The sequence below is a fragment of the Crotalus tigris genome, unplaced genomic scaffold (genome assembly GCF_016545835.1).
Source record: "Crotalus tigris isolate CLP2741 ecotype Arizona unplaced genomic scaffold, ASM1654583v1 scf7180000023738.1706062, whole genome shotgun sequence".
Taxonomy (NCBI): domain Eukaryota; kingdom Metazoa; phylum Chordata; class Lepidosauria; order Squamata; family Viperidae; genus Crotalus; species Crotalus tigris.
Window position 1 is genome coordinate 696,050 of NW_024100150.1, and position 19,528 is coordinate 715,577.

Sequence of the window (19,528 nt, forward strand, 5' to 3'; positions counted from 1 at the left end):
AAGATAGGATTCATCATAGATATTAAAACCCATTAAGGATTCTATTGATTTCTTTTTGATATTTCTGGTAAAAACAAACTTGACTTAGTTCAATTTGCTTCTCTCCAAAATTATGCAATGTTAAGCTTTCCGAATCATACAAACTACACAGTACAAAAGTTTGAATATTATAAATTCAGCTCAAACCAAATGACTTCTTTTTCCTAGTTTCAATATCCACATGGGGCTGACTTTAGTAACATCACTTACCACATTACTTTTTAATGGGGTGAGAAGTCTTCTTGCCTTTTGAGTATCATGCCCAGGCTATTCCATAAAGTAGATAGTCAAAACAAAAAGAAAAGTAACCAAATCCACATGAATTTGATTTTATTTCACAAATTTATATGTAAAATTTCAACTACAGAAGCATTAAATCACAATATTTTAGAAGCAACAGAACTTCAGATTTACGTATTTATTTATGTATTTATTTTGTGCCTTCAGTGTTGATTCCTGGTGTCTGCCTGGCAAGTTCCTGAAGTTACATTGTCTTTTTCCTAGGGCTGAGAGAAAGTGACTAGCCCATAGTCACCCAGCTGGCTTTGTAACTAAGGAGGACCAGAACTCACCAGCTCTCCGTTTCTAGCCTAACATCTTAACTGCTACATAAAACTAGCTCTCTCAGGAAATCCTGGTAAAAAAAGTTCTGTAATTTGTTGGGGCTTCTGAACAAAGCCTTATTTTTCTAAATGGTATGCTAATTTTTTCATGACAAAGTTTTTTTTTTTAAGTGGTATGGATTAGCTTTGAAAACTTGTTGCAAGTCAGTTCTCTATTCAAAATTTAAATTTATGCAGCTATTTTATATAGCTCAATGAATAATAATATCCTATTGCTCTAATAATTTTTTGAAAGAGGTTTGCATAATTCAGTTAAATGGTATCAACTCTTCCTTGCAACAGTGTGGCTTTGCATTAAGATTAGCAATTAGACTATGGCATGGAAAATAAATTGTGTTCCTCTTGTAGTCTTCTGATTTTTTAGAATATTATTTAAAACATTATCAGAACAATGTGAGATAGACAGTGTTAGAAATATCAAATATAAGTTATCAATACAAAATATGTTCTGTGACAATAGTCAAGTCAAACAAAGGAATATGTATAAATAAACTATTTCTCTAACTTTCTTTAACCATCTAGCATAAAGTGAGAAGTTGTGTCTCTAACTGGCCTAATGAGATATGTATTCTGAGTGTTGGAATTCAGTAAAATCTTCAGCCCAGTTAGTAATGAATAGTCCAATAATATAAGAGCACTTTATAACAGATTTATTATTTCTTATATCTGAGCCTACAGAAAAGCAAGGTGTATGAAATGCTTTAAAAATCTGTTGGTGTGTGGGAATGACCTAGGGGGAGGGGCAGGAGGAAGGCTATTATCTAGTCTTCAGGTTTTCTTCCTGTTTTCCAAACTTTTTGTAATATACCATAAAAAAGAAAATATTCAAATCACCTTTTCAGTTGAAAAATGACATGCATCTGTTGTAGCAAAACAAACTGTTCAGATTGTAAATATTTGCAACTATACAAGTTGATAAATCAATTTTTGTGACAGTGAAAGGAATACTTGTTGCAATAGATCTTCAGTTATGACACATATCAGCTTAACAATGGCTTTAATCTTTTCATTAGAAAACATCCCGAGAAGGTGACTACCTGACATATAGCAATGCTCAAATTCTTTCTTACTTCTCTGTTCCTGAGACTGTAAATAATTGGGTTGAGAAATGGAACTACCACTGAGTAGAGGATGGACACTGGTTTGTTCAAGTCAAATGTTCCAATGGCCCGGGGTCGGGCATACATGAATATGGTAGTGGCATAGAACATAGAAACAACTGTTAGGTGAGAGACACATGTGGAAAAAGCTTTGCTTTTATCTTTTCTGGAAGGAAGTTTTGCAACTGTATAGAAAATACATATGTAAGATGTCCCAGTCACCACAACTGATGTTATAAGGACAGCTAGTGCTGCCACAAAATCCAGAATCTCGATGGTTGAAGTGTCTGTGCAAGACAACTTCAGTAAAGGTGAGATGTCACAGAAAAAGTGTCCAATGGTATTTTCATGGCAGAACTGCAACCTGGAGATCATTACCGCAGATGGAATGGAAGCTAGGAAACCACTAAGCCAGGAAACCATAGTCAGGAAAACACAGGTTCTGTGGTTCATAAGGGAAGTATAATGAAGTGGATAGCAAATTGCCAAATATCTATCATAGGCCATTGCTGCCAAGAGAAAACATTCAGAAGATGCCAAAGAGAGAAAAAAGTACATCTGAACGAGGCAGTCTTGGAAAGCAATTGTGTTCTCTCTTGACAACAGGATGGAGAATAACTTGGGCATTGTTACTGAGACATAGAAGATTTCCAAAACAGAAAGATTTCCTAAGAAAAAGTACATGGGAGTGCGAAGCTGCCGGCTCAAACTTATGGTCAAAATCAGGAGGACATTTTCCACTAAAGTCAGAAGGTAGATGGTGGCAAATATTGCAAACAATGTTAGCTGATGCGCTGGAAGTTCAGGAAAACCCATAATAATGAATTTAGTGTGAGAAGTGTGGTTCTGCATTCTCCAATATGTTCATCACTGTTTTCACTGTTAATAATAATATAAAAAGAGCTAAGCATATTTTACATTATCATAATAAAAATGGTTCATGAAAGTAAATGCATTTGAGAAATCAGCAAAATAAACTAGTATATAAATTATTTTAGGTCAAATCAATAAATCCACTAATTTCATCAAATATAGCCAATTTTAACATAAACTACAATTTAACTGCAGTAAAAATGCATATTGAAAATGCAGCCAAAGCTGTTAGTGGGGGAGGGATACATGTATGACATTAGGTCAAGTGTACCAGTTTATTTGAGAAGTTATCAATAGAAACACTGGAAAATTTTAAAAATAAAATTCCAATTTGGTCATACCAATTCCTCCTCCTTTTTTTGCTGTCTCACAGAAAAAAAATGTAGAAGACTGTCTTAAAACTTCAAGTAATACATTTCTGAAACATTGTCATTGACCACTACCATGGCATATTAAAAGGAAGATGAATTGCTCTGACTTTGATTTTCTTTCTATATGTGATTTTATCAATCTGTTATTGATATAAAATTATAAAACATCTATCTTCTGTATAGTTTCTCCATACTAAAGTGACTTTTATATTTTTTCTTAACATAATGCAACTTTTATTGATATTCTGCATCTGTGAAGATATAAGAGTTTCTTCATTTGTTAATTAACAATGCACACCATTAGCTTATGATGCTCAATTGCACATTTCAGGACATGGCAAAGTTATTTTTCCTTTTTTTACTGGAGAGTGGAAGTTACAGACTGTGTACTTGGTTTGGGAGGGTAAAAAAAAAGAGAATATTTTAAACAGGATTGGATTTTCAGTGTAAGGTTGATTGATGTCATATGCTCTTAAGTCTTTAATATTATGAAGCATATTAAATAACAAACAACCTTTAAGCCTTAGCTCAGGAATCAAATAAAAACGCAATTTAATAAATGTAAATAATACTTCCAAATAATAGATTTAGATCTAAGCCAGGAGAGAATTTCCTAAACTATCAGCTTTGGTTCAGTTTTACTTCTGGCTATAAGTTAATGCACATATTTATAATGCAATCATATGTGGCTTGTAAAATAAAGATTATAGTATTCTATGATATTTGGAAGCATAAAATATAATAATAACGATCATGATATGAAATATATTCTGTAAATATATAAATATATTTAGAAGAGACTTTCAGTTTATCTTTTGAGCACTTCAGTCCATTACAAGAATCCATTACTACAGCATATTACTACTGCTATTATTTATATTATGACTAAATATCATAACAATGCATTGCATTTCAAGCTTTTCAATAGCATGTAAAGCATTGTGTAATATAAAATATTTCACTCTCATTTCAAAACTTATATTTACAAACAAGCTAGGTATGTCTTTAGTTTTGGTTTTCCAATGTAACAAACATTGATAGTTTTTAAAAAGATGACCTGGGTTATAGATGTGGACATATTCTGACCACAAATTTGTAACTTTTGCTAAAGCACACACTATTTTAATGCAGTTTGACTCTCTACATTTACCTGTTAATATGATCCACTGAATAATATAAGATTTATTTTTGAGTAGGTGTGCCTAGGATTTTGCAGTGGATATAATTTCATTAGGCATGGTAGACCAGTTGAGTGGAATTCTTCTGAAACAACTAGTCTTCTCATAAGAAATTAGTCCTGACAAGCACACTATATGTGACTTGCCATCAAGATTTTAGAGACATAAATAGTATTTCTCCCCTTTCTGTACATTGGCTTTGCTTAATGGTAAATGTATCCTCCTACTTTTCCCCTATTATACTACTGAATTTATGGAAAACTGGAAGCAGAGAGAGTGTCATTTAAAGTCTCCTTTAAGGATGTGGCTAAAAATAGTAAGCTTTTGTCCTTTTGCCCTTTCTTTGAGTTTCCACTTCCAATTCTGCCTCTCTAAAACTCATGAAGAGTTGTATATTTTAAAAATAATGATCCCTAACTTGAACATACTACAGAAATCTATTGAACAAATTTCATCTTCTTATGTGGCAAAATATATTATTACATTGGACACTCTTAAGGGTGCACACTCACACAGATACTAATATTTATATAGACTAAAGTACTGTGCTTTAACCTTATGTCAGAACTAAAGGTGTCCTTAATGTGGTGGCATCTGGTGGCATCTCAAGGTCAGTTCAAAGAACACTCTGTTTTTCATCATTCATATTTTATATAATAGTAATCTCAAAGACATTCCTGAGAAGAAGTGATGGTTCCCTGAAGATACATCAATGCAGTTATTTTTCATAATTATTGCAGTATATTATTCCCAAATATTTCACTACAGAATATTTCTTGAGAAATATTGCTTTTTCCCATGTGAGAAAGAAAGAAGAAGAAGAAGGAAGGAAGGAAGGAAGGAAGGAAGGAAGGAAGGAAGGAAGGAAGGAAGGAAGGAAGGAAGGAAGGAAGGACAATATTGAAAAACAATTATAATTTTCCCCATCCCCAAGTGATATAACAATTAGTGGCCATGATAGGGATGATACTACTGCTACAGTTTTAGAGTGGATGATTTTTTAAAAACATGTTTAAAATTACATCTTTTATCAGAATTAAATGTGTCTTTCACATGGGTTGTGAGTAGGGTATCCGTCCTTATAACTACTTCCTGCATTGCCAAAGTGAAGACAGTTTAGGGACGAAATTCTTGTGCCACCAAAAATTGTACAATAATTGTATAAAAATGGTTGAACTGATCTTACAAGTAATTTGTTTTTTAATTATATTTATTTTTACAACTTAACATTATTTTACATTTTCACAATATATCATTCCTATTGTTAAATACAATAATATATTAAATATAATAATTTGTATGAAGAGCCTACATTTTGTTTTTTCATTCTTGTTAATACACTTCTGCACTGCTTTTTATTTTACCCCTATAACTATGCAAAGAAAGTATATGTAATATTAATATAACAGCCATATGAATTAAACATTAGAATATTTGTGAGAGAAAAGAATGAAAGAGGATACATGCAGGAAACTGGATCAGAATGCCATAAAGTGATGACAGAAAACCTTGAAGGTCCTCTGTGAAAACATGGAAGGGCTGACCAAAGAAATCGATCAGTCAGTTCTGTGTTAAATGTCAGGTGGTAGTATGATGTTAGGTGATAGCTATTGCTTTGCAAGCTTCAATGTTTATTTTTATTCATGTTTAAGTGCTTTGGATTGCTATATTTCTTTAATTGTTGTTGTGCTTATATATCATCTAGACTCACATTTTGTGACATTTGTGAAATGACCTGCTAAACAAATATATAAGTGCAAACATTACCACCTGTCAAGACCCAGGAAATGCTCCTTTTATGTCACAGCATTTGCTCTTTGGAATGATCAGTACCACCCTGAGATATCTGTGTTGTCCCCACCTGATGATGTTCTAGATTTTTATTTTAAAATGGCTCTTCTTTCAGGAGCACATTGGTGATTTGTTTGTTTGTTTGAGGAAGTGTATATTGGTCCAGACAAATAGGATTTCTTTTTTTATTCCTTCCTTATATTATTCTCATATTTAGATAAACGATCTGTGGTTATTTTGGAGTCAGAGAGCCTCTAAATCCAATTAATCAGTTAATCAACCCAAGACACAATATCACAAAAGGAGGTTAATCACATTAGAATTCCAGAAAGATAGTTGATTAATAAGGATGTCAGAGAAATAGCCAAGAAGCCACATATCCAAATCTGAAAATTCTAAATGTAATACATGTACAGTATAATAGTTAACAGAAGAATAAGAGCAAATATTCCTAAGAATAAAACAATGTATATCCTTGTGATACAATATAGAATAGAAATGGTTTCATGTTTGGACAAAGGGATTGTTTACATTTTGGGAATTTGGGCTATTGTTTGTCATCTTTACAGGACAGAAAGATTTCAGAGGAAGAAATACCTAGATAAATGCACCAAAAAGATCACATTAAAACAGAAGAGGCATGAAAAAGAGATCCATAGTTGACAAGGTTCAAGAAATCCCACTTAGATAGATGCATTGGTTTTCTTGTTTGAGCTTTATAATATTTGCCTGCAGAACAATCCCTTATGATGAACAAAGGATATTCATTCAATCAATCTTCTCACTGTATTTTTTCAGCAAAGATTTCTGTGGCACCATAATATTATTATTAAAATATCTCCTTAGTTTTATGCAGTAAATCTGCTTGGCTTCATTCTTTAAATAGGCATATTAAACACTTCTCTTCCTCTTTTATAGGATCCCTTTGGGTAGCTAGGCACACATAAAATATTATGGAGTTTATTCTGAAGAAAAGTATTTAAATTTGACAGGAATATCACTTTAAGTACTTTAAAAAAAAAGAACAGCTCATTTTTTAAAACTATAGAATTATTAAAATAAAATCCTTCCAAGTAGTTAGAAGCATTTGACAAACAGTACAGCATGATTTAAAAAATAGGTTCCCTCCCAAACATGCACATACACACATAAACACTGCATATGCATAATGTTCCAATATTTGAGGGGCTGCCACAAAGAAGAGAGGATCGGCCTATTCTCCAAAGCACCTGAAGGCAGGACAAGAAGCAATGGATGGAAACTAATCAAGGAAAGAACCAGCCTAGAAGTAAGGAGAAATTTCTGATAGTGAGAACAATTAACAAGTGGAGTGACTTGTCTTCAGAGGTTGTGAATGCCCCAACATTGGATGTTTTAAAGAGGACATTGGATAAGTATTTGTCTGAAATGGTATAAGGTTTCCTGAGTAGGAGGTTGGACTAAAAGGCCTCCAAATTCCTTCCAACTCTGTTATTATGTTATACAGAGAAGTGGTACTTTAGGAAAAGGATAGCACATTGTTTTAGAATTTGGTAATCAAGAAATCTTTAATTTTTATAGTCTAACTAATTGCAAAAAAAAAAAGGACAAAATGTTTCATGTACTAGAATCTGTAGAAAATAGTTCCCTGTGTTTTGTATCTGTTCATCCATTTAACAGAAATATCAGGTGACAATATATACCATCCGTTCATTTAATTAAAAAAATAATAAAATGACAATATCTCATTAAGTATTTTCTTACCATTCTAACTTATATTTCAAAAATTTTGTTACCCTCATTCTCCATTTTATTTTCAGAATCAGAGAGAGAAAGAATAGTAATGTAAGACTATGGAAAACATAGTCTTGAGTTGGGGCTCATCCATTTGAAATGTCATATTTTGCTTTCCTATTAACAAAACACACTGTATACTAGAGGTAATGATACATTTGGAATAAGGCATTCTATGTTGATCTATTAATTCTCCAGCTGTGATATGTATGAGGAAGGGAGTATAAGCTTTCAGTGAAGCCATTCTACTGGAAGTCTCATATCTTGCTTATATTCTGGCTGTAATTAGAGAATATAATTTATTTAGAAGAAAATAATCTGTATCAGTTACTAACAAGCCTATAAACAGCAGCTTGTTATAATTATTTTTCATTAAATATTTGGTTCTTGGATATAATTTATTCAGAGAGTTTTAGGAGTCTCCAAATACTTTCATATTGTGCATTAAATCGAACTAAAGGCAAAATCTTTAATAAGTGTTGATTCATTGAGGAGAGTAAATTTGTAATAATTTTGTTCCCTTCTTAAAAATAACATACCTACTGTCAAGAACTTTTGTAATTCCTTTTTCTATATCTAGTGAAAAAAATGTTGCACGTGTTTAGAAATGTCTTCCATTTTCATTTATTTAATCATGATTAGAACTTAGATGAAAGGCCCATGGGATATCTTGCAGAACATTCCATAAGTTTGCAAATAATTAATTTCTATTTGTTGACATATCACTGTAAGGACTCAATGCAATGTTACCTTTATGGGTGTTGTGAAGCTAATTTGTAACCATATTTTATCTATTACTTAAATTTATTGCTGAGGCCCTAAGTACAGTCCTCAATGCTTCTTGCACTTCTGCATTTCTGAGTGTATAAATGAAAGGATTTAACAAGGGGGTGACAACTGTATTCAAAACAGTAATTATTTTTGTCAGTTCTTTTGACTGCTCTTTGGAAGGTATGACATGAAGGAAAATGGTAGCACCATACCATATAATCACCACTGTGAGGTGGGAAGAGCAAGTGGAGAAAGCTCGTTGACGTCCTTGAACTGATGCAATCCTTAAGATCGTAGCAATGATATAAATATAGGAAATCAAGGTAATCATGCAGGATCCCACAATGACAATTGCAAAAAGAATAAGACAGACCATTTCTACTGTATAAGTGCTTGTGCAAGAGAGGACTATCCAAGGGTCAATGTCACAAAAGAAATGGTTGATGACATTGGAGTTACAGAAAGACAATCGAGATATAAAGAATGCTGGAAACAAAATAATTAAGAAACCACATGTCCAACAGCCAAATGCCATTTGTACAGAAAGAGTTCTAGACATGATGATATTATAGTGTAAGGGGTGACAGATGGCTAAATAGCGATCATAAGCCATGGCAGCCAACAAGAAATATTCTGTACATCCCAGGGAGAAAACAATGTACATTTGTGTGAGGCATCCTATGAATGAGATGGCTTGGTTCTGAGCAACAAGGATTGACAACATCTTAGGAATACAGGCTGATGTGTACCATATTTCCAGGAATGAAAGATTGCAGAGGAAGAAGTACATGGGTGTATGAAGCCTCTGAACGTTCTTTACTAAAACTATGATAGATACATTTCCAATGATTGTAAGGAGATACATGAAGAAAAAAAATATAAAAAGCGAGATCTGGAGTTCACAAGATCCAGGAAAACCCAGAAGGATAAATTCCTTCACTCTTGAGCCATTTTCTTCTCTCATTGGTATCAGAGCATTTTCCTGTCAAAAGAACTTGAATAAAAATCTAGAACTTGGGAATGTCATAAAATGTTGTATTAATGTTTATTTGAAAACATTTCCCATATATTAACACACAAATCTATGCTTACTAGATTTATACCATGTTTTAAATTTTAGCTGTACTTATTTTATGTGAGAAAAAGAAAAAATAAATTTTGTTAAGTACTGTATCCTAATGAAATGTCCACTTTAGCTATAAGCATAACTGCATGCTTTCAAAATGTGACAATGACTATCCAAATAAGATGGTAAAATGGGACTAATTTGTCAAATTTTTCTTCACTTTTTGTACCTTTTAAAACTTATATTCATTTCATCCTTTTCTACATTAATGTAATTATTTTTAAAAAATCATATAATGTGAACATTTCATTTCAGTACATTTCTCTATTTTTTCTACAACGTGTCTTTGTTTTGTTTTGCATTTTTTTTTATTTTAGAGCACTTCCCCCTAAAATCCAGCTATTTAGACATCATTTTCTTAATCTATGAATGTGAACTGAAAATATACTGCAAATTTCAGCAAATTAACAAAAGATTATCATTCTTTTGCTTCTACAGTACATCCAATTACATTTATTCATTATACCTATTATACCTATATTTTCTTGAAATTTTACAACGTAATGTAAGTGTGTGCTATATGGTTGATTGTTTTACCCTAATTTATAAGATCTTCTCTAGATAGTTCTTCTTGTCAAATCTTCCATAAGAATTCCAAATTCCAGCTGTTTCTTTTGCTGGAAACTCTCTGTAATGAAAATCTATCATGAAAATATCTATTTGAGGTTGTGCACATTATTAAGAATTTAGAAAAGTACAATTTACAAAAATCTGTCCAATGGATAGGAAGTGTTAAAAGAAATGAGTAAACTGGGAAAAAATACACACTGACTGTTCAAAGGCTTTGCATAAAATAATAAAAAATAATTAAAGGAACCATAAAAAATACTAACCATTTGTTTTATGTTAGCTACAATTCAGTTTAAATTAAAATCCAAGATCAAGTTTTACTCCTTGACTGGTATTGCTAGTACATCTACAAATACATCTTTTACTGTACATTATATTTAAAAGCAACTACTCTTTTTCATTTCCCAACCCTTTACATAACATAAATCCACTTTTATTCATAGATGTACATTTCCTAAATTTTATTATTTTAGTTATCAATTCCTATTTAAATTTAAACTCTGTTGACCCATGACTGTTGTGCTAGGTTTGCCACCAACTTTATGGTGAAGTTTGTGGAAAATATAACAGTAGTGGGCCTTATTCAGGATGACAAGGTAGAAGCTTACCGCAAGGAGATTGAGGGTTTGTGAACTGGTGTAAGGAAAACAGCCTAATTTTAAACATTGAAAAAACCAAAGAGATCATTATCTATTTCAGAAAAGGCAGGCACAGCCATACTCCTCTGTGCATTAATGATTCACCTGTGGATATGGTTACCAGCATCAAATTCCTAGGTTTGCAGTTAACAAGTAGGCTGGCTTGGTGGCTAAACAACAAGACACTGGTGAAGCAGGCACAGCACTGCCTATCTATCTATCTATCTATCTATCTATCTATCTATCTATCTATCTATCTATCTATCTATCTATCTATCTTTATCAGAATTTAATCAGAAAATAACTTGGAAAATTTGAGGCTTAATACCTTGAAGCTTGTTTAAGAATATTTATTCCATTAGTTTCAAGGAACATGAAATGAAATCTTTTTAAATTACTCAATAATAGCTAATGTGGTAAGGGTTTTGGCATAAGTAATTAAAAATTAAATTAAATTAAAAAGAATTTGTGATATCATGATACTTACCTTGCTATTATTCGGATGTAGTTTATGAAGACCTTAGCCCACCATAACAATACTTTGAAAAAAGTGATTCAGAGATATAAAAGGGCGTTGTCTTACCTGAACGCCTTTTCTCAGCATGATAGAGAATCCACAAATGGGTTGTCTTAATCCTGCTCCAATAAGACTAAGTCTGAAGTGTCGATACGCCTCTGCTGTGCCATAGCACCCCAGTTTGAGACTAAGGCAATACACAGACGTTAGTCCGACACGTGTACTTTCCTAATATTGGAACCAGGGCCAAACTGACCCTAGTTGGGAGGGAGTGGATTCTCCATCATCATGCTGAGAAAAGGCATTCAGGTAAGACAACGCCCCTTCTCCAGCATGATTGGATGGAGAATCCACAAATGGGAAATACCAAAGCCCTGCGTCCCTAAGGGGGGAAATCAGTTTGGGCCTGGGTCCCGCTAAATGACAACACTTGTTGCAACACCCTGAGACCATATCCCTGAGAGGCATATTTTTCAATCTTATACTGACAGACAAAGGACGAGGGCAAGGACCATGTCGCTGCCCTGCAAATCTCCCCTGTAGATGCCGGGGTCACCCAAGCCGCCGAAGTAGCAGCACCCTGGGTGGAATGGGCCGTGATATGTCTAGGAGCCATCAGTGATTGAGTTTGGTTTGCTAGGGCAATGCAGGTCCTAATCCATCTCCCTATTATCAAGGAAGAGACCTTCTGGCCCATGAATGAAAGTTGAAAGGATACAAACAATGTCTCGGACCTATGGAAGGCCGAAGTCCATTTAATGTAATGTTGCAGGGCCTTGCAAATGTCAAGTGTGTTCCACTGCTTCTCAAAGTTATTGGACGGGGTAGGACAGAAATCTGGTAAAACCACCTCCTGGGATCTATGATACAAGGAATTTACCTTGGGCACAAAGGAAGGGTCTAGTCTGAGGGTCACCCTGTCCACATGGAAAATACACAGGTCCTCTCTGACAGAAAGAGTGGCCAGTTCCAAAATTCACCTGGCCGATGTGATCATCACAAGGAATGCCACTTTCATAGATAATAGTTTAAGCGAACATGTGGCAATAGGCTCAAAGGGTGATGAAACGAGTGCCTGTAAGACCTGGTGAATGTTCCACGAGAGGTATCGGTGTACTGCCGGTGGCTTGGCATTGGTTGCTCCCTTTAAAAAGGAATGAACCATAGGGTGGTGTGTCAGGGGAGCGGCATTGTCACACGTGAGTACCGTAGCAAGAGCTGCCACCTTTCTATGGATGGTGTTCCGGGATAGCCCTTTGTCCAACCCATCCATCAGAAATTCCAACACAATCAGCACAGAAATAGCCGAGAGCTCCATCTTATGACCTGAGCACCAAGTGCAGAAGCTCCTCCATGTGGCATCATATATTCTATTCGTCGAGGAGTGCCTGGATTGTTGAATCATGAATATGAGTCTCGGCTCAAGGCCCACCTCTCAAGTGCCAAATGGTTAGCTGGAGCCACTGCAGGTCCGGGTGCTGGAGTTCCCCCTGAGTAAGGGAAATACAACCTGCTGGGATCCTCCACGGAGGGGAGACGGAGAGCTCCATCAGGTCAATGAACCATGGACATCTTGGCCAATGTGGTGCAACCAGGAGGATCTCTGCCCATTCGTGTAGTTTCTTCCGGATCGTGGCAGGAAGAAGTGGCAAGGGAGGAAAGGCATAAAGCTGTTCCCCGGGCCAGGGGCTGCGGAGGGTATTTGTCCTCTGCTGTTGGAGACACGAACCCGGAAAAGAATCTTGAGAGTTGGGAGTTGGTTGGGGAAGCAAAAAGATCTAAGGTTGGGGAACCAAATCTGTCCATGATCTCCCTGAATACTTCCGGATCCAGTCGCCATTCGGCATGGTCCACAGTGGCTCTGCTTAATGAGTCTGCCTATTGATTGGTCACTCTAGATATGTGATCCACCCTGATGGAAGCAAGATTCAATTCCACCCAAGACCCCAACAACTGGGCCTCCTGCATGGGAGGTCTGGACCTTGTCCCCCCCTGTCTGTTGACATGGACCTTGGCAGCAATGTTGTTAGTAAGTACCAGGACATGCTGTCCCACTACTATGTTGCTGAAATGTTGTAGAGCCAGATGTATGGCCCTGAGTTCCAACCAGTTTATATTGTTTTTCAAATCCTTCTGCGACCATCGACCCTGAGCCCAATGTGACTGGAGGTGTGCTCCCCAGCCGAATAGGCTGGCATCTGTGGTGAGGGTGATTCTGGCTGGTTCTCTGAACTCTGTGTCCCATGACAGTGCTGGGGAAGCCCACCATCAAAGGGAGTTCAATGCCAGATGCGGAACTTGAACCTTCTGGTTGGAAGCGCTAGTGTAGCCTCTGAAATGGAAGAAGAAACCACTGCAGTTCCCGGGCATGAAGGCGTGCCCACGGAACAATCTCTATAAAGGATACCATCTTCCCCAGGAACTGTGATAACAAGGCTAATGTGACCACCTTGTATCTTCAGATCTGATAGACAAAGGCTTTAATGCTGTCCCGATGGTCCTGTGATAGATAAACTGTACAATTGCTCATGTCTATGATTGCCCCTAGGTGTAGGAGCCGGGTTGAGGGCACAGTATGGCTTTTCTGGAAATTGACAGAAAACCCATGCTCCTGAAAGGTTCTGATAGCGAGGGCAAGGTCTGACCGAGCACTCTGGAAGGAGGAGGACTGTATTAATATATTGTCCAGATAACACTGAACTCTGATTGGAGATTGTCTCAGATGGGCGGCCAGTACTGCCAGTACCTTTGTAAACACTCTAGGTGCTGAGGAGAGGCCAAATGGTAAGACCCTGTACTGGTAGTGCGGGTGGGCATAACTAAACCTGAGGAATTTGCGATGCCCAGGGAGAATAGGGGTATGCAAATATGCCTCAGTCAGGTCTATTAATGTAAGGAAGTCCCCTTTTCTGATGCTGCCCAAGATTGACTGTAGTGACTGCATCTTGAACTTCCTGTACATCAGATAGTAATTTAGACCTTTTAAGTCTAAGATTGCCCTCCAGCCCCCCGAAGACTTGGGAATGATGAAAAGATTTGAGTAGAACCCCCATCTTTCCTGCTCCTGCGGTACTAGTTCTATGGCCTGTATCTGTAAAATGTGAGCTATGGCTCTAGTCCTGTTCGTGGGAACGGGGCAAGACCGGAACCAATCTGATGGACTGGACCAAAATTCCAGCATCAGACCTTGAGTAACAGTGTTTAAGACCCATGAGTCCGTAGTAGTGGCTGCCCATATGTCAGAATAAAGGGACAGTTGGCCTCCTATAAGAGGGGAACCTGTGGGATCACTTGCCTTGTTTGAAGAAGCATCCTCCCGCGCCTCAAAAGGGCCGCTTGGCCTGGACTTGTGGTCGGTGTATGTATGTGGAATGGTCTTGCTGGTACTCCGGTCTCTGGTAGGAGGTGCAAGAGGCCTGGGCCCAGTTCCAGGTAGAAGCTGGCTGAAAGGGCTGCCTACGATTGTAGTTCTGTGATGACCCGGCCCCTCAGCGCTTATCTCCCTTTTTAGTGGTATTAATGAGAGTTTTACACTTGTCCTTGCCTTCTATTAGGTAAGGATCAAGGGCCGTGTCAAAAAGATGCCCCCCTGTATAAGGCTTAGTAGCAAGGCGCCACTTGGCTTTAAGGTCTGCCAACCAGTTCTTAAGCCACAGAAGTCTGTGGGCTGACATGTCCACCGCAATGGCCCATGAAGAGTATCTGGTGGCATGTAGGGAGACATCAGCCATGTACTGGGATGTGGCCACCAAGTTACCCAGGTTTTGGTGAACTCAAACCTGATCAGGGGGAATCATGTCCTGGAGTTCATGCAGCCACAGTACTGAAGCCCAAGTGAAGAAGGCCATGGATGTGAAGGCCTTGATTGCCCAGGCCGATGTCTGGTGAGATCTGCGTAAGGCAGCTTTAATTTTTTTGTCCTCTGCCTTAAGTGCCTCGGTTATGTCCCCTGGGATGTTTGTATTGGAAAACAGAGAATTCAGAGGCTCATCAATTTGAGGAACCTCCAATAAGGAGGTGAAAGAGGGAGCCACATTGAATAAATTTTACTCTTCAGATCCCAGATTGGGGATAGAACCCAAGTTATCCCACTGCTTCTGCATTGTGTCACAGAAGAAGGGGGGACAAGGGACATGCTTCTGTGATTCAGCGTACAGTGGATTAGGACCCTTTGATGCAGATGGAGCTGGGGTCTCCTGTTCCAGAGTGATGTTGGCTGTCGTGCAGGCCTTGATAGTAAGGAGTTGAAAAGGGAATGGTCAAAAAGATCAACATGTGGAGCTGGATCTGATGTTGAGGTACCTTTGTCATTGGATAGGCCTGAAGGGTCGAAGCCTGCAGATTCTGAGTCCAAGGAAACATCCTCTGTGAGGTCTGATGATTCAGGGCAAAGAAAGCACCATGGAGGTGCTGAGCGAACTTGAGGGGGATGCTGGGAGACAGAGGAGGCCATGAACTGGGCAAAGGCCTGAGCTATCATAACCTGAAAATGCTCAGGTCCTAATGACTATGATTCAGGGGGGTGAAGGCCTGCTGGAGTAGGCATAAAAGTGGCCTGAGGCCCAGATAGAGTGGGGCCTTGTGCAGTTACCCCGTGTCCCTAGATGTAGCCCTGATATGATATGTTCAGTCTGTGCCACTTCCCTAGGGGGAGACCAGGCCCCTGGTGCTAAATTACAATGGGTAGATAGGGGCTCAAATATGGACCCTCCAGATATAGTGGTGGTCAGTTGCCCTGGGGTAACTAACCTTGACCTGGAGGATCCTCCTCCAAGGTGTGATGATGACTGGTGGTCTCTCTGTTAACTGATCTAGATCATTTGGAAGGTTGTGTTTTGGCCTTCAATATGCTCTTCCCCACTGCCTCAGTAGAGGCCTTGTGTTTCTTTTTGGTGGGGGGCTTTATGGTGTCCTGTAAGGATGTTGGAAGGGAATTGTCTGCCATAGTGTTTGGAAAAATCAATTGATCAAACGACTGAGGCAACAGGCCTCTGAGGGCTCTATTTAGTGTGAAATGCCCCCCCCCAAGCACTGTAAATCCACTGAAGAAGCCCAATTGGAGGATGGTTAGAACCCAGATGAGGGGGGGTCAATTGCCAAAGCATTGCATCCTTTTGTGGACAAGCTTGGCCTCCCCAAGTTCAGCTGAAAAGTTCAGTAAAAGGAGACAAAATGGTGGCTGTCACAAAATGGCAGCCGCAACTAAAAGCGCGCCAAAAATAACCATCGAGAGGCCTCTGAGAGAGTAAGACAATCTAGCTGAGGCCCATGTGGCCTGGAGGCCACGTGCCTGCAATTGAGCTCTTGTTTCAGAAGAAAGCTCCTGGGCTCCTGTAGCAAGCATGGAGGTTGTTTCTGACCTGTCAGCAGTTTGCCACTCGGCTTTAAGTTTCCATGCCAATCAGCTGGCTGGTGCTGCCGCGTAGTGCCCCGAATCGCTCCTCCGGTCCGGTGGCATCAGGAGAGGCAGTGCCAACCCCCAGTGAGCCTGACACCATCGGTGAGGAATTGAAGCTTTTAAGAACTGCATGCCAGACCTGTTGGCAATTCACCGCTCGGCATTAAGTTCCTGCACCAATCAGCTGGCTGGCGGTGCCGCGAGTGCCCCGAATTGCTCCTCCAATCAGATGGCGTCAGGAGAGGCAGCGCTGACTCCAAGTGAGCCTGTCATGATCAGTGAGGAATTGAAGCCTTTAAGGGCTACACGCCAGAAAGAGAAGGCAACTAATGCCACCGGGGGAGAGTTCAAATGCATGATGGCTTGTGCAAAGCCTGTTAGCTCGGCTGGGGCAGGCAGCCGCCAGGGGGGAATTAAGGTAGGATCTTCCTGAAAAGAAAGTCCAGCAATTTAATCTAGTATTGAAAGATTTAATGTCCAGAAAAAGGAAGGGAATTATAGATTGTACAACCTGTCTTAATCTTTCTGCTCTGGAGCTGAAGAAATGCGTCGGTACAGCAAAAGACTAAGTCTAAAACTGGAGTGCTATGGCACAGCAGAGGCATGTCTACACTTCAGACTTAGTCTTATTGGAGCAGGAATATTAAGACAACCCATTTGTAGATTCTCCATCCAATCATGCTGGAGAAAGTAGATGAACACATGCCTGTGTGTTTGTGTATCTCCTACATGCACATAATAGACATTTTCCAATGATGTTGCTTAAACCTCACAATCAGTGGTGGGATTCAGCCAGTTCACATCACTTTGGCAGAATCAGTAGCTAATTTTTTGTTGCCCAAACCCAGAATGGACTTCCAGAAGCAGTATTCACACAGAGAACCAGTTGATCACATATTTGAATCCTACCACTGCCCACAACCCTCTAAAATAATATGCTTTCCTAAGCTATCAGGTTGGTTGCTTTGTTTCAAACACCATGCATTCCAAACTTTATATACATTTGTTTTGAATCTTTCCTTTGATTTTGGCCCCAGAAGAAATGGGCATAATTTCAATAAATACAGCAATTGTTTATTTATAAATTAGTAAACCTCAAGAAGAAAATGTTGCTTTAATGAGGTTTCATCTCATTAAACTGGGTAATTTAGAAAATATACCAAAAGGCATCATAATTTTATATTCCAACATGCATGTAGACCAGTTTTAATAAAGAATTATTATAGTTCATTGTGTTTGTCCACGTATAATCCACATCTGTAAGCCATATATTAAAAAATTGCAGATGACATTATGAATAACTGGGTTATTCAACTGAAATATTCCAAAAGGCAGAAACAAATTTTAATGATGTGTGATTCTTATATTGTCCTCAAAAATATGATTTATTCATATCTTTTCTATACAAAAACAATAAAATCTGATAAATCCAAAATAGTGAAAACCAATATGTTACAAGAAAATAAAGAAGAGCAATTTACAAAATCAAAACCGAAAACAAGCAAAGGAAAGTGAAAAAGAGGGGAGTTTCCGGTCATATGGTTGCAAGATAGACCTGGGGGAATGATTCTCCTCTCCCCGGGTCTGAATTTTACCTGCTGGTTGGTCTGATTGGACTGAAAGCTGCACCAGAGAGAAGACTACCAAAGGGTGAAGCTTTGAAGATCATGGATCGGAGGTAGCTGGCCCACTGGACTCAAAGGAGCCCCTGGAACCAGCAGGAAGAAAGGCTGACCGCATCTAAGTAGTCTGCCATTATCAGCTACTTGTTGGAGACAAAGAAACTTAAAGCAGCAGCAAACAGCTGTTCTGGGTGAAAATACCTCTCCCTCTTTCTTTGCAAGTGAATACCAGTTTGGCGAATAGCTTTTTTACAGCTTGAGAGCAAAGCCTTTAGCCTTAGGGGGGGGGTGGAACTTTCTTTTTACCCCCCCCTCCTGAATTTCAAGTGGTGGTTTAAGCTCCTGGCTTACTAAAAATTTACCATATTCTAAAGCTGTCTGAGGCACAAAAATTATTTGGGAAGCTGTTGGCTCCATAGAACTTTTCATGCATATTTTTGTTTGAAAGGCATTACAACTTTTACTTTTTACTTTTACTGTTCAAATTTTTAAATTACTTTCACCTTGTTTTTTTTTCTTTGTTTTTTTTTTCTTCAATGTGGTGGGAATGGACATCTAGTACCATCTTGTGGTGAAATTGAGAATCATGTTAAACTTCCCCTGGTTAAAGTTAACGTACTCTAAAACTTGACTGTATGCCCAGACTTTCCTTATCTGAAGGTCCTTGAAAACTTTGCTTGAAAAAGAAAGAGCCTCCCTTGCTTGCCTGGTTTTACAAAATAGACTATAATCATAAATAAAACAGTATTTGGAGCTATCTGACTTCCCTGGATTACAAATACAGCGTGTTTTGGAACTACTATAAGCTGTTTTTGAAGAAATGAATAGCAAGAACCTTTTTATAACAAAACTTCATGGATTATAATCTTGGCATTTTTTTTCTTTTTCTTTTTTTCCTCCTTTCCCTTTGTATTTTTGGGGCACTCTTTCCCCCCTTTTTCTGCCCTACTGTTATTTTTATTTTTTTATTTATTTATTTTCTTTTTTGCTTCCTCTTTTGTTATTTTTAACCATTTTTATGGCTTGCCTCTCCTAACTATTAGGAGCCTATTGGATTACAAAATCTGGCTATTTGGTTATTTGGTGGATTACAACATATGAATTAAAGGTAAAGATGAGCATCTCAAATTTATCCAAA

The 19,528-nt window shown here is 38.0% G+C and overlaps 2 protein-coding genes across 5 annotated transcripts; both read right to left on the bottom strand.

Moving 5' to 3' along the window:
• Positions 1-352: 352 nt before the first annotated feature.
• Positions 353-4,411, bottom strand: LOC120298025 (olfactory receptor 6B1-like). The gene is made up of 2 exons (XM_039321355.1): positions 4,157-4,411; positions 353-2,641 (listed from the first exon to the last, which is right to left on the bottom strand). Exon 2 carries the CDS (start codon positions 2,612-2,614, stop codon positions 1,643-1,645), a length of 972 nt encoding a protein of 323 aa, XP_039177289.1. The 5' UTR covers positions 2,615-2,641; positions 4,157-4,411; the 3' UTR covers positions 353-1,642.
• A 2,817-nt stretch (positions 4,412-7,228) lies between these two features.
• LOC120298092 (olfactory receptor 6F1-like) lies at positions 7,229-12,388 on the bottom strand. Of its 4 annotated transcripts, none has more exons than XM_039321429.1 (3): positions 12,251-12,388; positions 11,437-11,557; positions 7,229-9,501 (listed from the first exon to the last, which is right to left on the bottom strand). In XM_039321429.1, the coding sequence occupies exons 2-3, from the start codon at positions 11,455-11,457 to the stop codon at positions 8,536-8,538; spliced, it is 987 nt and encodes a 328-aa protein (XP_039177363.1). In that variant the 5' UTR covers positions 11,458-11,557; positions 12,251-12,388; the 3' UTR covers positions 7,229-8,535. The 4 variants fall into 4 exon arrangements, with proteins under 4 accessions (XP_039177363.1, XP_039177365.1, XP_039177364.1 ...); XM_039321431.1 differs by lacking the exon at positions 12,251-12,388 and adding an exon at positions 10,183-10,273 and having other exon boundaries at positions 11,437-11,471; XM_039321430.1 differs by lacking the exons at positions 11,437-11,557; positions 12,251-12,388 and adding exons at positions 10,183-10,273; positions 11,341-11,404.
• Between the last annotated feature and the right edge of the window lie 7,140 nt (positions 12,389-19,528).